This window comes from Moschus berezovskii, chromosome 12 (genome assembly GCF_049115385.1).
Source record: "Moschus berezovskii isolate FMDL1 chromosome 12, NW_MosBer_1.0, whole genome shotgun sequence".
Classification (NCBI taxonomy): Eukaryota; Metazoa; Chordata; class Mammalia; order Artiodactyla; family Moschidae; genus Moschus; species Moschus berezovskii.
Window position 1 is genome coordinate 89,369,093 of NC_142471.1, and position 15,780 is coordinate 89,384,872.

General features: G+C 46.4%; 1 protein-coding gene across 3 annotated transcripts in view; it reads right to left on the reverse strand.

Moving 5' to 3' along the window:
- The window catches only part of CPXM2 (carboxypeptidase X, M14 family member 2), a 146,230-nt gene that overhangs the window by 22,677 nt on the left and 107,773 nt on the right, over positions 1 to 15,780 (reverse strand). For all 3 annotated transcript variants that reach the window (XM_088842406.1, XM_055424451.2, XM_088842407.1), the window contains exons 7-10: positions 13,043 to 13,131; positions 3,747 to 3,870; positions 2,040 to 2,236; positions 799 to 978 (exon numbers count right to left, since the gene is read on the reverse strand). In XM_088842406.1, coding sequence (XP_088698532.1) covers positions 799 to 978; positions 2,040 to 2,236; positions 3,747 to 3,870; positions 13,043 to 13,131 — 590 coding nt within the window. The remainder of the gene's footprint in view (positions 1 to 798; positions 979 to 2,039; positions 2,237 to 3,746; positions 3,871 to 13,042; positions 13,132 to 15,780) is intronic.

The window sequence follows — 15,780 nt, forward strand, 5'->3', positions numbered from 1 at the left end:
GGCCATGATCTTAGTGCTTTGAATTTGAGTTTTAAGCCAGCTTTTTTACTTTCCTCTTTCACCTTCATCAAGAGGCTCTTTAGTTCCTCTTCATTTTCTGCCATTAGAGCGGTATCATCTGCATATCTGAGGTTGTTGGTATTTCGACCTCTTTAAGCCACTTTTTCTGTTGGTATAGCCAAACCTAACACTCACATATATAGCAACCAATGCAGACCTTTTTAAAGAGCATACAGGGCCAAAGACTAAGGGTATAAGAGAATTTACAGTGAGCAGAGGAGACAATAAGAGGCATGGGAAATTCTGTGAAGATTATTTATTCTACAAGATACTTTTTGCTAACTAGAGCTAAGAAATTTGGGGAAAATATTTCCCATCCAATTGCATTTTTCTTTCCAAAGAAGCACCATGAGTAATAAATCCATAGGGACTCATGAAATAAAAATAAGATATCTCAAGCAATCAGTGAGATCTAAGGACAATGTCACTGAAATTTCACAGCACTGCCAAATGTAAGGGTAATAATGACATTAATGAATATGCATAATTCAGGTGAAGGTGTTTTTTTTTTTTTTTGAAGTACTGCAAAGAAATCTAATTAAATGATTTCTCTTCTGGGAAGAATCTGCTCACATTTCAATTTAATAGGTAGTTATTATCTAGCACACTTCCCTAGTTTAGAGAAGACCTGAAAGGAAACAAATGATTCTTTCCTGTTCTTAAATGTCACATCCTCTGCCAGTTGCAGTGGGTGCTTGGCCTCCTCTGCTTTACAGATTACGGGGTATTCTTACTCACCGTGGCATTTTCAGAGAGAAACCACTCAGGGATGGCAATATAGTGATTGGGAACTTTCCTCGGGATGTTCTGTCGGTCCTCAGCCTCCCAGAGCAGCGTGTTTAAGTCGGGAAAGTTGTTGTTGATGTCAATTCCGTCATGGGTCCAACGGCCCAGGGACCAGCCTCCCAGCTCGGAACCCTGGGAGACAATTCAGAATGTGAGGGACTCACAGACCTCTGGACTCTCCTGCCTCTCACGCATAAGACCGCTCCATCTCGGTCTCCATCTGGGCAATGCCTCGAAGCCTCCAAACACCTTCTGACACAAAGATGACATCCAAGGGAGACTATTTGGCTAATAATCTGTTAATGTTTGGTGGGTGATGGATAACGTAGTCATTATTATTATTATTCCCACTCCAAAGAGGGGATGTACAGAGTCATCCTGCCACAGAGCAGTCCTCAGAAAAGGGTTAGTTCTCTCCTGCCTCCTCTGCCTTCACCTCTTCTACACTGGTTGAATGAAACTCCAAGTAGTAATAAGTTTAAGACTCTGTCACTGCAAAAATCCAAAGCCACCATATTCATATGTTCACCTGCAATTCTGGCTCACGATTTAGCAACACAAATCTCTAACCAACTATTTGCCCCAATAAACACAAGCAAAAATCTGTAAATCTGCATTTGATGGGTACCATTGTTTGAAGTATAGTTTGCCATTTTATTCCCAGATACCGTGATGTATAATTATGAATATACAACATTAGACTAACTGTAATCTCTACATAATTCTACACATATATATACTCCATACATAACTATAGCCTATAAACTCTATATTATAACCAGAACATAAAACATAAACCATGTATCAGGATAATAAAAACAGCTGTCCTCAGAAAACTGATGAGAGGATTTATAGGTAATCATCAAGGTTAGAGTATGCTTTGATTAAGTGTTCGATCAGTGTTAGGTGTTATCACTATTCTGTCCTACTGGCTCCATTGTATATATAATAGTTTTATTTTTCATATCCTTTTCTTCAGTCTGTTAGTGTGTCCACTTCTCAGGGCCCCCATAATTCTCAATTAGTGCAATGCATCTTTCATAAACCTTCTGGGCTCCCCCGTCTCAGCAGAAAGACACTGAAAAAGAAAGCTGGATGTGGAATTCAGGTCAACTCCTGGCTCAGTGCATCATGCGTGTGTGTGCAGGGGGTGGGGGCCGCTGCCGTGCTGGGGGAGGGAAGCCGTCCATTACCCCCTCGTAGGCCTTCTCGTAGCCGTCGGGGTTCAGGGAGGGGAGTATGTGGATCCGGGTCTCCTCCACCAGGCGGACGATGCGCAAGTTCCCCGCCAAATACTCCTGGCACAGAAACTGCATCAGCAAAAGCATCAGCTCCCGGCCCAGAACCTCGTTGCCGTGGGCCCCGGCGATGTAGTGGAACTCCGGCTCACCTTTACTCAAAGATGGGAAAAAACAGGCGATCATATCGGTTGCTTACAGCAAAACAGTCCTCAGCACATTGTGTTAGGAAATAAATCTCTGAATAACAGAAACGTACAATTCCTGCACATCAACTGAAGCTATGTCAGTACAATTTTTATTAGCTCTCAGATAGGTATATGAGAAAATGTGCAGAAGAACCTTAGATGGCAATAGCCACAAAGCAAGGCTGCTTATTCTTATTTGGCAAGAATAGATAATACAGGGTTTAGGGTTTAAAAGTTACAAATTAAACACAAATCGGAGCAATTATTTGGGGAGGTAATTCTTTTTCTTAAAAGGACTTTGTATTTAATTTTATAAAGATAAGGAGATGAATAAATGCAAACAGAAAACAGTGTCAGGCTAAGTGGGCAATGACACAGTTTTGTAAAGGGAGCTGTTTTTGATCTTGCTTTTTTCAAAGCTCAGCTTTTCACTGTCGGATTTATCAGTGCTGGGTGTGAGCTGACAGCACTTCTGCCTCCCTCACTGGCCAAGCTACTGCTTTTGAGGAAATGTGACTTTACCCACAGATAAAGCCCTCACCTTTTAAAAGACACTCCTGAGAGCAACTTCTGGAATACTGATGAACATTCAAGTCAAGAGAATCAGATAAATCTCTACATTAAATCCATTTCCAGTGGATTTCTAAAGGGTTCACAATTTTAGCAAAAAGAAAAATCTTTCACCCATCCCCACCCCAACCCTGCATCCCCTAACACAGTTTTTGGAGTGATTAAATGAGAAGTGGCTAAAAACAGGAAATGCTTGAAAATAGGGTAGAAATTTAAAAGAAGATTAAGGGAACCACCTCTCACTCCAACCCATAATGACCAGGGAGTCCAGAATTTTCTCCAGAAAAAGGAGTCGGTCTTAAGCATCTCAGCCATTTTCCTTTTTGGTTAGTGTGACTGGTCTCAGAGAAGAACAGAATTAGTGTGGTCCATTTGGAGAAAAGTAGGGTACTTCCAGCTTAAATAACTGGAGGGCCTACATCATACAATGTGTGGTGAAAGTGTTACTCACTCAGTCGTGTCTGACTCTTTGCAACCCCATGAACTGTAACCTACCAGGTTCCTCTGTCCATGGAATTCTCTAGGCAAGAATACTGGACTGGGTTGTCACTCCCTTCTCCAGAGAATCTTCCTGACCCAGGGATCTAACCTGGGTCTCCTGCATTGCAGGTAGATTCTTTATAGCCTAAGCCATGAGGTAAGCCCCAAAGTGAAAGTGTTAGTCACTGAGTCGTGTCTGACTCTTCGCGACCCCATGGACTGTAGCGTCCCAGGCTCCTCTGTCCATGAAGCTCTCAGGCAAGAGTATACTACACAGAACCAAAGTTGGCAGAACCTGTCTGCGAGAGTGGGTGCATGGCCAGCTCCTGCCCTGCTTCATGAATGTTCTCAGTGACCCTCTACCTCGCTCTTTAAGAAAGCACCAGACACGAAGGGCCAGGGCACTGTAGACAGGCAGCCTCACCGACTTCGTGCTCCCCGGGATGGTCAGAGATCTCCACGGCGTACAGCTTCAGGCCCTGGTGGCTCTTGCCGATGTTGTAAATCCTCGTGATGTTGGGGCACATTTCATTCACAACCTTCATCAACTGCAAAATAAGATGGATTTATGGCTCTGAGCCATGATGGCTGTGCACCAAAGTGGGCAGAGCGCTCAAGGAGACAGCCCCCTCCCACGGCCCCGCACACTCCCACCCTCCTACATACCAGTGCTCCCCCCCAGCCTGGAAGGTTCCCCTTCTGCTCCCCCTGCCCTGTCTCCCAGAGCCTCTGGCTTGTGCTTACCACCTCCCTGGGTGGCTTTATTACCTAAAGACCGAGCCTCTTCTCTCTGTGGTGGTGGTGATTTAGTCCCCAAGCCCTGTCCGCCTCTTTCCAACCCCATGGACTGTAACCTGCCAGGCTCCTCTGTCCACGGGATTTCCCAGGCAAGAATACTGGAGTGAGCAGCCATAGCCTTGCCTAAAGTGGTGAAGTGAAGTCGCTCAGTCGTGTCTGACTCTTTGCGCCCCCATGGACTGTAGCCTACCAGGTTCCTCCATCCATGGGATTTTCTAGGCAAGAGTACTGGAGTGGGTTGCCATTTCCTCCTCCAGGGGAATGTCCTGACCCAGGGATCGAACCAGGTCTCCTGCACTGTGGGCAGACGCTTTACTGTCTGAGCCACCAGGGAATCCCTTGCCTAAATAAGTATTTATTACTGAATATCATGTTGTCTTATACTTCAATGAACATTTATGATGTCAGGCTGCTCTGCCCTCCTGGAGCCCACAGCGTGGCAGCAGATGGAGTCAGACCATTGCCACTTCACTGGTGTCAAGTAAGGGGCACAAGGTAATGGGAGCCATGCTGTGATGGGTGGGGGACACTGGCTTCCATGGAAAAGTCAAATACATACATGCCGGTTCCTGAATTTTGCTTTGATAGTTGAGCTCGTCAGACAAGCTTCCAGAGGAGGGGATGAGGGTCTGCTGATGACAGGGGCGAAGGACAGAGACACACCCACCAGAGGCTGCCGTGCCTCTATCTCTGAACAGGTACCTATGGGTGAGCTGGTAAGTCGCCTCGACTCTCTCTGTGTGAAAACCCTGTGCCATCCCCAAGGGAAAGAAGCTCTGATTCAAAGGACATTCCTGCCAGGCACCAGACCAGCCACACTTCCCCATGGTGGCGTCAGGAGGGTACACAAGTTTTAAAGACCAAGAGGGAAGCTCGGGTACCACGCAAGCAGTGAGTGAGGGTATCCCAGCCTGGGCGTGTGCCCACCAGGGAGAGCTCCATCCTCGTTCAAGCTGAGCAGGAGCTGGGCTAGCAGTGAGCAAGGGCGCGGCTCACATGGGGGCAGCATGGGCCTGGACGTGCTCGATGCACCTTTCAAGTCATTCCTATCAGCCAAACGATCTATAAAATGTCCTGGTAAATTGTTCATGACAAATCTGCTGCAAACGTTATAGTAGATTGAAAGCTAAGAGAACTGGAAAAATGGTATCAGGCAGAACTTCTATCGGAGTGCAGTGACATCACACCGGTTTGCTTTTCTTGTATTCTGCAATTTCTTTGCATTTCTTGCCTTTCTTGCATTCTGCACTGATGTGTGGAGGGCAATCATGGGGCATTGGGGCGTATCCCTAAAGGAATGGAGGATTCATTGCTGCTGGAGCTTGGCTCTCATGACACACCTATGAGGTGTTACAACAGAGCCCTGGTCAGGCATTCAGGGTTTAATTCTTTCACTGCTCCCGCGAGGGGGAAGCATGCTTTGATTTATGATAACTCACTTTGTGTTTTAATATCTAGGTGAGAGAAAGAGAAAGACGACTGTAAAGGACTCTAGTCCAACCATGGCAGAGATGGAGACCCACCATCCATGGAGAAAGCACATGCAAGCAAGGCTGATCTAGCTTCACATCTCTCACAATGAGGAATACACACCGCGGGGCTGAAGTGGGGCCATAGAGGAGTGGCAGCAAGTTTTAATAAGAGACGGTATTGATGTCATTAGTCACAGCAAGTTCTATTTCTCTACTGAGTCTTACCATGACAACCACCAATGAAGTAGATAATTGAAGTAGGTAATCAAAGGGGCCTGAACCCATTCTACAGATATGGAGACTGAGGCTCAGAGAGACCATTAAGGGGTTTGCCCGAGGTCACCCATCTAGAACCAGGTGGAGCCAGGGCTCTGGACTCGTGGGTCCTTATCTGTCCACATTGTCATTGTTGTTTGGTTGCTCAGTCGTGTCCAACTCTTTGTGATCCCTTGCACTGCAGCATGCCAGGGTTCCCTATCCTCCACCATCTTCCGGAGCTTGCTCAAACTCATGTCCATTGAAGTTGGTGATGCCATCCAACCATCTTGTCCTCTGTCATCCCCTTCTGCCTTCAATCTTTCCCAGCATCAGAGTCTTTTCCAGTGAGTTGGCTCTTTGCATCAGGCCAATATACTGGAGCTTCAGCTTCAGCATCAGTCCTTCAAATGAATATTCAGGATTTATTTTCTTTAGGACTGACTGGTTGGATCTCCTTGCAGTTCAAAGGTCTCTCAAGAGTCTTCTCTGACACCACAGCTCAAAAGCATCAATTCTTTGGCGCTCAGCCATCTTCATGGTCCAACTCTCACATCCATACATGACTACTGGAAAAACCACAGCTTTGACCACACAGATTTTTGTTGTCAAAGTAATGCCTCTTCTTTTTAATACACTGTCTAGGTTTGCCACTGCTTTTCTTCCAATAAGCAAGCATCTTTTAATTTCATGGCTGCAGTCACCATCCACAATGATTCTGCAGCCCAAATAAATAAAGTCTGTCACTGTTTCCATTGTTTCCTCATCTATTTGCCCTAAAGTGATGGGACCGGATGCCATGATCTTTTTGAATGTTGAGTTTAAGCCAGCTTTTTCATTCTCCTCTTTCACCTACATCAAGAGGCTCCTCAGTTCCTCTTCACTTTCTGCCGTAAGGGTGGTGTCATCTGCATATCTGAGGTTACTGATATTTCTCCTGGCAATCTTGATTCAAGTTTGTGCTTCCTCCAGTCCAGCATTTCACATGATGTACTCTGCATATAAGTTAAATAAGCAGGGTGACAATATACTCCTTTCCTGATTTGGAACCAGTCTGTTGTTCCATGTCCGGTTCTAACTGTTGCTTCTTGACCTGCACACAGGTTTCTCAGGAGACAGGTAAGGTGGTCTGGTATTCCCATCTCTTTCAGAATGTTTCACAGTTCATTGTGATCCACACAGTCAAAGGCTTTAGCATAGTCAATGAAGCAGAAGTAGATGTTTTTCTGGACTTCTCTTGCTTTTTCTATTATCCATCAGATGTTGGCCTTTGATCTCTGGTTCCTCTGTCTTTTCTAAATCCAGCTTGAACAGCTGGAAGTTCTCGGTTCATGTACTGCTGAGGCCTAGCTTGGAAGATTTTGAGCATTACTTTGCTAGCACTCTGTCCATGAAGAAGCAGTAAAGCAATCAAAATCAACGCTGCTACCTCTTCTGTCTGCTTTACATGGGACCGTTCTGAAGGATGGTCCCAGCACAAGCACTATCTGATTGGGTCTCACATACTTGTCCCTGCTGACCGCACAGTCATTCTCCACTACCAGTGTGGACCTCCCCAAATGCCGGTCAGCTGGTCCTCCCCAAATCCCAAATCAGTGTGGTCCCCGGTCCTGTGTTCAGATCAATGACCATTTCTGCAGACACAGAGCCACTCGGCTCATCCTTAACTAGGTGATCAGCACAGAGCCTGGCTGCCATTTAACGCCTACCCTCATTCCCCTTTCAAAGAGCTGCCTGAGAACCAGGCCCCCCTGTGCTGGAAATCTCCACCTTGATATTGAAAAAAAAAAAAAGACAAACGGCGTCCTCCCTAGGATGAGCAGTCAGCCAGGGACACAGCATCTCAGGATGGATGACTCTCGACCATGAGTCATCAGTCACCTCTTCATCCTCCACACACCACTGCAGTGTTTTTATACCAGTCAGGGTTTCCTCTTGGCGTTTTGATATCACAAGTATCATTTCTACACACAGGAACGAGAATACGGGCATTTGGAGACTCCCTTTAGGAAGTGTGAGTGAAAGTCGCTCAGTCGTGTCCGACTCTGTGCAACCCCGTGGACTGCAGCCCACCAGGCTCCTCTGTCCATGGGATTCTCCAGGCAAGAATACAGGAGTGGGTTGCCATTTCCTCCTCTAGAGGATCTTCCCAACCTAGGGATCAAACCCAGCTCTCCTGCATTGCAGGCGGATTCGTCACCATCTGAGCCACCAAGCCTGGTGGGCCCCTGCAATGCGCGGAAATGTTTCTCCGGGGGCCACAGGCACCATCTAAGACTCAGCTGGTGATCCATCTTGCTTATTCCTGAAAAGAGTCAAAAAGGACATTCTGGAGTTTGAGTCTTACTGGTAAATGCTTGGGTCTTGAAGTTTAAAGTGAGAGAAAGAGACAGAATTTTCTTGATGGCCTTAAAAACATGCATCCTCAACAAGGGTGACATCACCCTAAAGGAAGTGAAAATTGGTTCTCCGGGGGTAAAAATCTTAGCTCTTACAAGCTTTCAGTTCAGTTTAGTCGCTCAGTCGTGTCCGACTCTTTGCAACCCCATGAATCACAGCACGCCAGGCCTCCCTGTCCATCACCAACTCCCGGAGTTCACTCAAACTCATGTCCATTATGACCCTCCAAAGTGCAACCTTACCCAACAAAATCTTATTCCTTAGTTTTTGATATAATGGGTAATTAGGAAAAGTGTCTAGAAAGGGCCAGTAGGGAAACATTATCGTCAAGAGAAGTGGGTTTTGTAAGATCTCCAGCACCCTCGAGAGTCTGTTCCCTCATCTCTGAATAAATCACACCCTGGGAGCGACTGAATCCCCCTGTCTCTGTTGCTTCCGTCTTCTCCTGAAGGAGACAGAAGTCAGAGCCCCTTTCCTGGTAATTCAGTTTCTAGGGATACGTCAGAGGAAATTTTCATAAAGAGCGGTAAGTTACATGCATGATGATGCTGGTGTAGCCTGTTTGATCCTCTCTCACTGTTCATTACAAGTGGGGCGCGATCCCAAAGTTCCAGAGCAGGAAGGTAGCCGAGAAAACTCTGATTCATCCTGCAGCATTTCAATGACAGTTAAGAAGCCAGCATGAGACATGGCTAATGATCCAACATGACGTGAGACAATCTGCGCAAAGCGGTTAACCATCCTCTGATCAAAACTGCGTGAATTCTGTGAACACAGAAATTCAAACCCCGGAGAAAAATGAAGTGGGGATGAAAGCCATGGGTTCATGGAAGATTAACCTTGAGATGCTGGGTTTGCATTTGATATGGATCCAATGTTGTTTATCCAATGGATTAAAATAATAATAATAAAGAAATGAGAAGAGGAAAAGTCCTCTTCTGTCATCTTAACTCATTTGCTGTGGCCCATGGGCGCGAAGCTGGGCTTGTCTGCATCTGCAAGCCTGTGGTCCTGCCCTGGCTTGCTGCCACCATCACCACCCCATGGTCGAGAGCTCAGCGGTCCCACAGCCTGCTGCCCAGAACCATCCTTAGCTGCCCTGGAAATCAAAACCAAGAGAGAGTTGGTGGGGTGCCAACCCTCCCACCTCCATGGTCCTGCTCCCCTGTCCTCGCTCCTGGGACTGCCCTCCTTCTGTCTCTTCCTGCCACAGGCCCTGGACCACCTGCAACCCCATCCCTTCCCAACCACAGCCAACTACGCCAGCGACCTCTCCTTCCTGTCCCCCAAATATCTCTCTGCAACAACAACAAATCCTGTACACTTTATGGATTTAAGACGATTGATTGTCTGCCCTCATGGTCCCAGATGAAGGCGAAAGGTAAATGTCCATGCAGACAGAGATGACTAGGTGATTAGAAATGGTTACGTGAGGTGTGAAGTCCTTTCAGTGCTCAAAACAATTAACTCACTCTGCCTCACAGTAGCAGTGATCACATGACTGCCTTCAGTCTCCTCGCTCCCCTCTCCCACAAGCCCCCCAGGGGTTCCCTTGTGGGGAGCACAGTGTTTTATAAACCAGTGCTCCAGAAAGAATTCCCCCACGAGTCGCTCACATTCTCATGACTTTCCCTCCAAAGCAACAGTTGTCCTGTTTTCTCTTTTCACTCCCTGCTCCTGCATCTGCTTCTCATTTTTATGTTTTTTTGCAAATGTCTCTCTCAATACTAGGATAAACTAACATTGTCTCCCTGCTTGAAGTAGAAAGATTTCTGCAGTCATTTAGCAGACTCCCTACAGGGTATTGCTAAAAGTGCTGGCTTCTCTCCCATCCCCAGGAGCCAGGAATCCAAATGGCAAGCCACTTCTGGCCTGAACACTTCGGGATTGATAGATGCACCCCCAGGACAGTTTCCAGTTGCGGGGTCCAGGAATCTCAGCATGAATCACCCACTGTCCCCTGCAGGGGTCAGTTGCCTTCCCAGGTTCCTCTTAGTTCAAATGACAGGGACCATAGTCCCTCAGGGTAATGAAGCACATCCATTAGCTCTTTCATATGAGAAGAGCCCTCATTCCCCATGGGGAACGACTGTGCAGTGAGCTCGTTTTACAATGCATTTAGATAGGTTGCTTTTGACATTAACTGTACTAGCTGAGTTGATATTTGCCTAATTTCTGGGCACAAAGATGTCCTGAGATGCCCACTGAGCCAAGCTGAGTCAAGACACAAACGCTTCATGAAACGGAAGGTTGAGAGGAGTCACATCAACACCCGAAGGTGGAGAGCGGCAGGGATGACTCACAGACTCGAGTCCGAGCACATGAGCCCGGCTCCTGCAGAGCCAGACAGCAAGACAATCTCCTTAGCACGTCCCACCCCCACGTCTGTGCTGACGGGGGTCTGGAAGCTGTGTGTGAGGATCTCAGATTAGCTGACATCAGGACGAGCCCGGGTTTGTGGATTCCGTGTTGAGACAGAGGGCGCATGTGGCGCAGCCTAATTGCTCCGACCTCAGGGACGTCTCCTGCCCTCGTGCGGTGGCTGGCTCCCTCCCGGCACCTCTGAGCCCTCGCTTTGAGCCACGCCCTCTTGGCCTTTGGTGAACACTGGTTCCTTAAACACCTTTGTGAGTCTATTTCTCTGCTCTGTCTCTTCCAGCAGATTCTTCGGATTATCTACGGACTTCTCCACTTGCCAGCACTTCCCTGGGCTTTCTAGCACGAGGCTGGGCAAATGCTGAACAGGGGTTTCAGACAAAGCATTACAGCACTGGGCTGCTGTTTCAGCCTCTCCTACTAAATGCTTGGTCCACTCCCGGTGTGCAAATGCTGTCAACAGCTCAGGAGTACCTGGTTTCTTTCTCTCTCATTTTGTTTTTAATTATTGCGGAGATGTTTATTTCTTAAATTACTTTTCTTTTTGCATAATTTCTATTTTTAACTGGAGGATAATTGCTTTACGATGCTGTGCTGGTTTCTGCTGTACATCAACACGGATCAGCCAACAGGTATACACGTCCATTCCTCCTGAACCTCCCTCCTACCCCCACAACCTCCCACCCCTCTAGGTTGTCAGGGAGCACCAGGCCGGGCTCCCTGCACTATACAGCGACTTCCCGCCCCCGGCTGTTTTGCACATGGTGACGCATGTATTTCAACGCTGCTCTCTCAGTCCGCCCCACCCTCTCCTTCTCCACTGTGTCTGTAAGTCTGTTCTCTGTTGAGTCTCTATTCCTGCCCTGCATATAGGTTCATCGGTACCATTTTTCTAGATTCCATATATGTTTATCATATAGTATATGATATTTGCTTTCCTCTTTCTGACTTACTTCTGGAGTACCTGGCTTCTGTATTTATGTTTGAGGACAATCTCATCTGTAATGTCTTTTCCTCCTAAAAGTACTAAAGCACTAACAGCCATAAAGGTATCAACCAGCTGTTCTGAAACCTCCCTGTATGTTAGAACCGCAAGCAGAGCTTTCATTAAAACTTTAGATCCCTAGTCCCTTTTCCTAAGGATTCTACTTCAGTTGGCCTGAGGCGGGTTTCAAGTACAGGTATTTTTCCAGATTTCTTCCAGTGATTCGAACACTGAGAATCAGAGAATCAGAATAACAAGGGGGTGTTACATATTCCCTCAGTGACTCAGTTTCTCCATCAATAAGATAAGGACAACAATAATCTTGCACTCCTGGGGTGGTTAGAGACTGACCAGGTTAACACACGTAAATTCCTAATGTAGGGAAACAGATGTAGGTGCCATGTGAGAGCTTCCTGCTATCACCATCACTGGTGTTGTTCTAGATTCTTTTCTTCTTCCACTCTGCACATGACTAATGTCCTTGAATCAGTGTTACCTCTCAAGCCCACAGTGATTCTTCAGAACTACAGTATCTTTTTAATTATACTTGACTTACAGTATCATGTTAGTTTTAGGAGTACAGCAAAGTGATTCACACACACACATATATATAATGTATATGCTATTTTCAATTATAGATCCTTACAAAATACCGACTGTAACTCCCTGTGCTATACCGTAAATCCTGTGGCTTGTCTGTTTTATATACAGTAGTTTGGATCTGCTAATTCCACACTCCTAATGTATCCTTCCAACCCTCCCTTTCTCCCTTAGGAACCACGGTTTGTTCTTTATGTCTGTGAGTCTGTTTCTATTTTGCATATAAAATTGTTTGTGTTATTTTTTAGATTCCATATATAAGTGGTGTCATAACATTTGCCTTTCTCTGCCTGACTTACTTCAGTAAGGATAATTTTTTTCTTAATTCACCCATGTTGCTGCAAATAGTAATGCTCATTCTTTTTTTATGGCTAATATTCCACTGTGTATATATATATATATATACCACATCTTTTAAAGCCAATCATCTGTTGATGAACACATGGCTATGAACATTGGAACACATGAATCTTCTCAAATTAAAATTTTCATTTTCTCTGAATACATACCCAGGAAAGGGATTGCTGGGTCATACGGTATAGCTCTATTTTTAGTTTTTGAAGGAAACTTCATACTGTTTTCCCGAGTGGCTGCACCAACTTTCCACCGACAGTGTAGGAGTAAGAGCTATAGTACTAAATCAGAAAGTCTGGGTTCGAACTCTGCTTCAATCGCCTGCTGGAAAGAGAGGCTTCCTCTGGTCATCCCAACCCCAACAAGGCATTCTTAACCTCGAAACCACTAGATTTAGTGTGGCCTCAACGAACCGCAAAGACACAAAGCCTGTTTGCTCCGGGCACCAGGCAGACTCCCTCTGACAAACCCGAGGCTTACCTGCCGCATCTCCTTATGGCTGTGGTGCTTAAAATCCAGGTCATCGGTGGTGGTCATCTCATTCCGGCGGTGATAATAGTTATTCGGATCTAGGGACAGAAACACGGTTTTGAATTCATCCATACCATTCCTTTACTTACGCTGGCTCTGCTAGGGGCCTGATCCATGTGGGGACAGAGCCCAACCTCCAGCTTCTAGCATTCGCACAGAGGTGAAAGAGCCAAATTTCAAGAGGCATTTTAAGAGCCAGAACTAACCTAGTGGGGAAAGCACAGACCTGGAGCCAGAATGCCCGGGTTCCAATCTCTGCTCTACTACCTGTGAGCTGCGTGACCTTGGATAAGTCACTAGAGCAGTTTTTCCTTAATGTCTTCACCCATAAACAGGGGAACAGCGGTGCCTCTCTCGCTGATCCATTGTTAGTATTCGTTGTTCAATTGCTCAGTCGTATCTGACTCACTGTGACCCCACAGACTACAGCACGCCAGGCTTCCCTGTCCTTCACCATCTCCCAGAGGTTGCTCAAACTGCTGTCCATTGAGTTGGTGATGCCATTGTTATTTTATTAACAATGTTAATACGTTGCTATGAACAATTTATTATATGTATTATATATATTAATAACATAAAATTGTTAGTGTCTGGCAAACTGTCACACTAAATGAAGGAAGGGATAGTGAGTGAATAAGTGCATTCGTGAATGAACATCACGACTGCATGGAGATGTTTGGAAGTGTGGTGGACACTATCAGCTGCTCACCCAACATGCAGCCCGGATGCAACATCCATCCTTCCTAACAGGAGCCCTGTGGTGTCGGGAATCCCCGCTTCTCAACTTCTAGGAAACCGACTTCATGCCCTCAGCTGCAAGGGTACAACATGACTGCTCTAAGCCAATCAGAGCACAGCACCCCTGGCCACTCTTACTAGTCCAGACTGAAGGGAAGACCTTGAATGGCACAGAGGAGTGAGAAGAGAACCTCAATAGTTACTGAGTGAAGCAACCCTAGATCCCCATCAGCCTCCCTTGCGACTTTCAATCACGTGAGATACAGAATTTCCTGAACTGCTGAGCCAGTGGGGGCTGGGTTTCTGTTGCTGAAGCCAAAGTACCCTGACGGGCATGATCCGGATACAGAACAGTGGTGACCCCTGGGGACTGGGGAGGAGACGTCTATTCTTGACCTGATTCTCTTCCATATAAACTGACTTCTTTCTTTAACTCTTATAAGCAGATATTGTTTATATAACTCCAAAAAACGAAGAACACTCAGAAGAAAGGAGGGAAGAGGGAGCAGGAAGAGCTAGAAGAAGGGTAAGGGGGAAAGGACCATGCAGTGGGCCCTGAGGACTCCCTCCTGACCTGACAAAAAGTTGCGAGGTCTACAGAGCCTCAGCCAGGCTCATGACCTCCACCTCCATCTCCACACAGCCAGGAATCCTGACCAGCTTACATCTCCTTGCAATGTAGCGAGCACGTGGTACTTTAGACAGGTCAACCTACGAACTCTGGAACAACGTGAGCAAAGCTGGAACCATAGCAGGCATCTGATCCAAGTGGCTCCAAGGACAATTTGCAGGTGGAGGCCGTGGCGGGTGATAGAAGGAGGAACACTTGCTCCCAGTGGGGTCAGGAGCAGAGAGTCCCAATTCATGCCACCAAACAAGGCCACAGGCCAGCAACACCAACTGCTTGCAAGATCCAGCCTACGCCTACTGAATCAGAATCCACTTTTTTAAAAAATCCAGAAGTTTGAGAAGCACGGTGTTAAAGTACTGAGCACACTGCCAGCAATATTACACACACTGAGATCACCTGAGCCAGCTACCTGTCTGCATCCCATGCCCACAGGGTGTGACTGCCACATGGAACCAGTCCCGAGGTTCCCTGAAAGACTGGCTTCACCCTGGAGAACTGGGGCCACATGCAACACGTTAAAAACCACATACAGACCCAAAGGCCAAAAAGGCGGCTTTCAATAATCACAAAAGGGTTTCCAGTAACACTATTAGAAGCAAATAATGTATGCAGCGGGGGGAGAGGGGGCAAGCTAGTATTCTGTTCAGAAAAGAAGCAAAAGCAACTCAGGTTTAGCAAAGGCCCCCAGTTCTGTTCCAAGCTCTCTCCTTTGGGGAGGGCAGGCTGACTGCATTCTCTGGCAAGCCACCTGCCCTTTGATTTCCAAACCTGTCGGTTTCAAAGTCAAGGTAAAGCACATTTTTCACATGACTTGACCCTGAATGTACCCACAAGCTGATTCCTAAGAGCTATTCGCCACTCTCCAAGTTCCCAGAACCTCTTTCTATAACTCTTCTTGCAAAGCCCCTTTTGTCTTCAAACATAAGTTATGCCTTCAAGGTTCTTAAAAAGGATTGAAGGAAAGCTCAGAACTGTACATATGAAATATCTCCATATTTGGTAACTTCCTTCTTTCCCTGAGACTAACCAATTTGTCTGAGGATATGGGTCCAAGTTCCAGAATTGTCTTGGAATCCCCAGTGAGCATTTTTTCACAACTTTCTACCTTTCACCTTTTGTACAAATACTTCTTTATTTGTCCGCTTATTCTGATTGGATGAAGTTTTACAGAGACCCTCTTAGGAGCTCAACACTGCAGGTAGTAAGTGAGAACCAAACCCAGCCGCCCCACCCTGGGGCCCAGAGTCTGCAGGCACGCCCCGTTAATCAGCCAAACCCACGGTCCTCTTTTTTCTTCTGTGGATAAAAGAATCCCTAT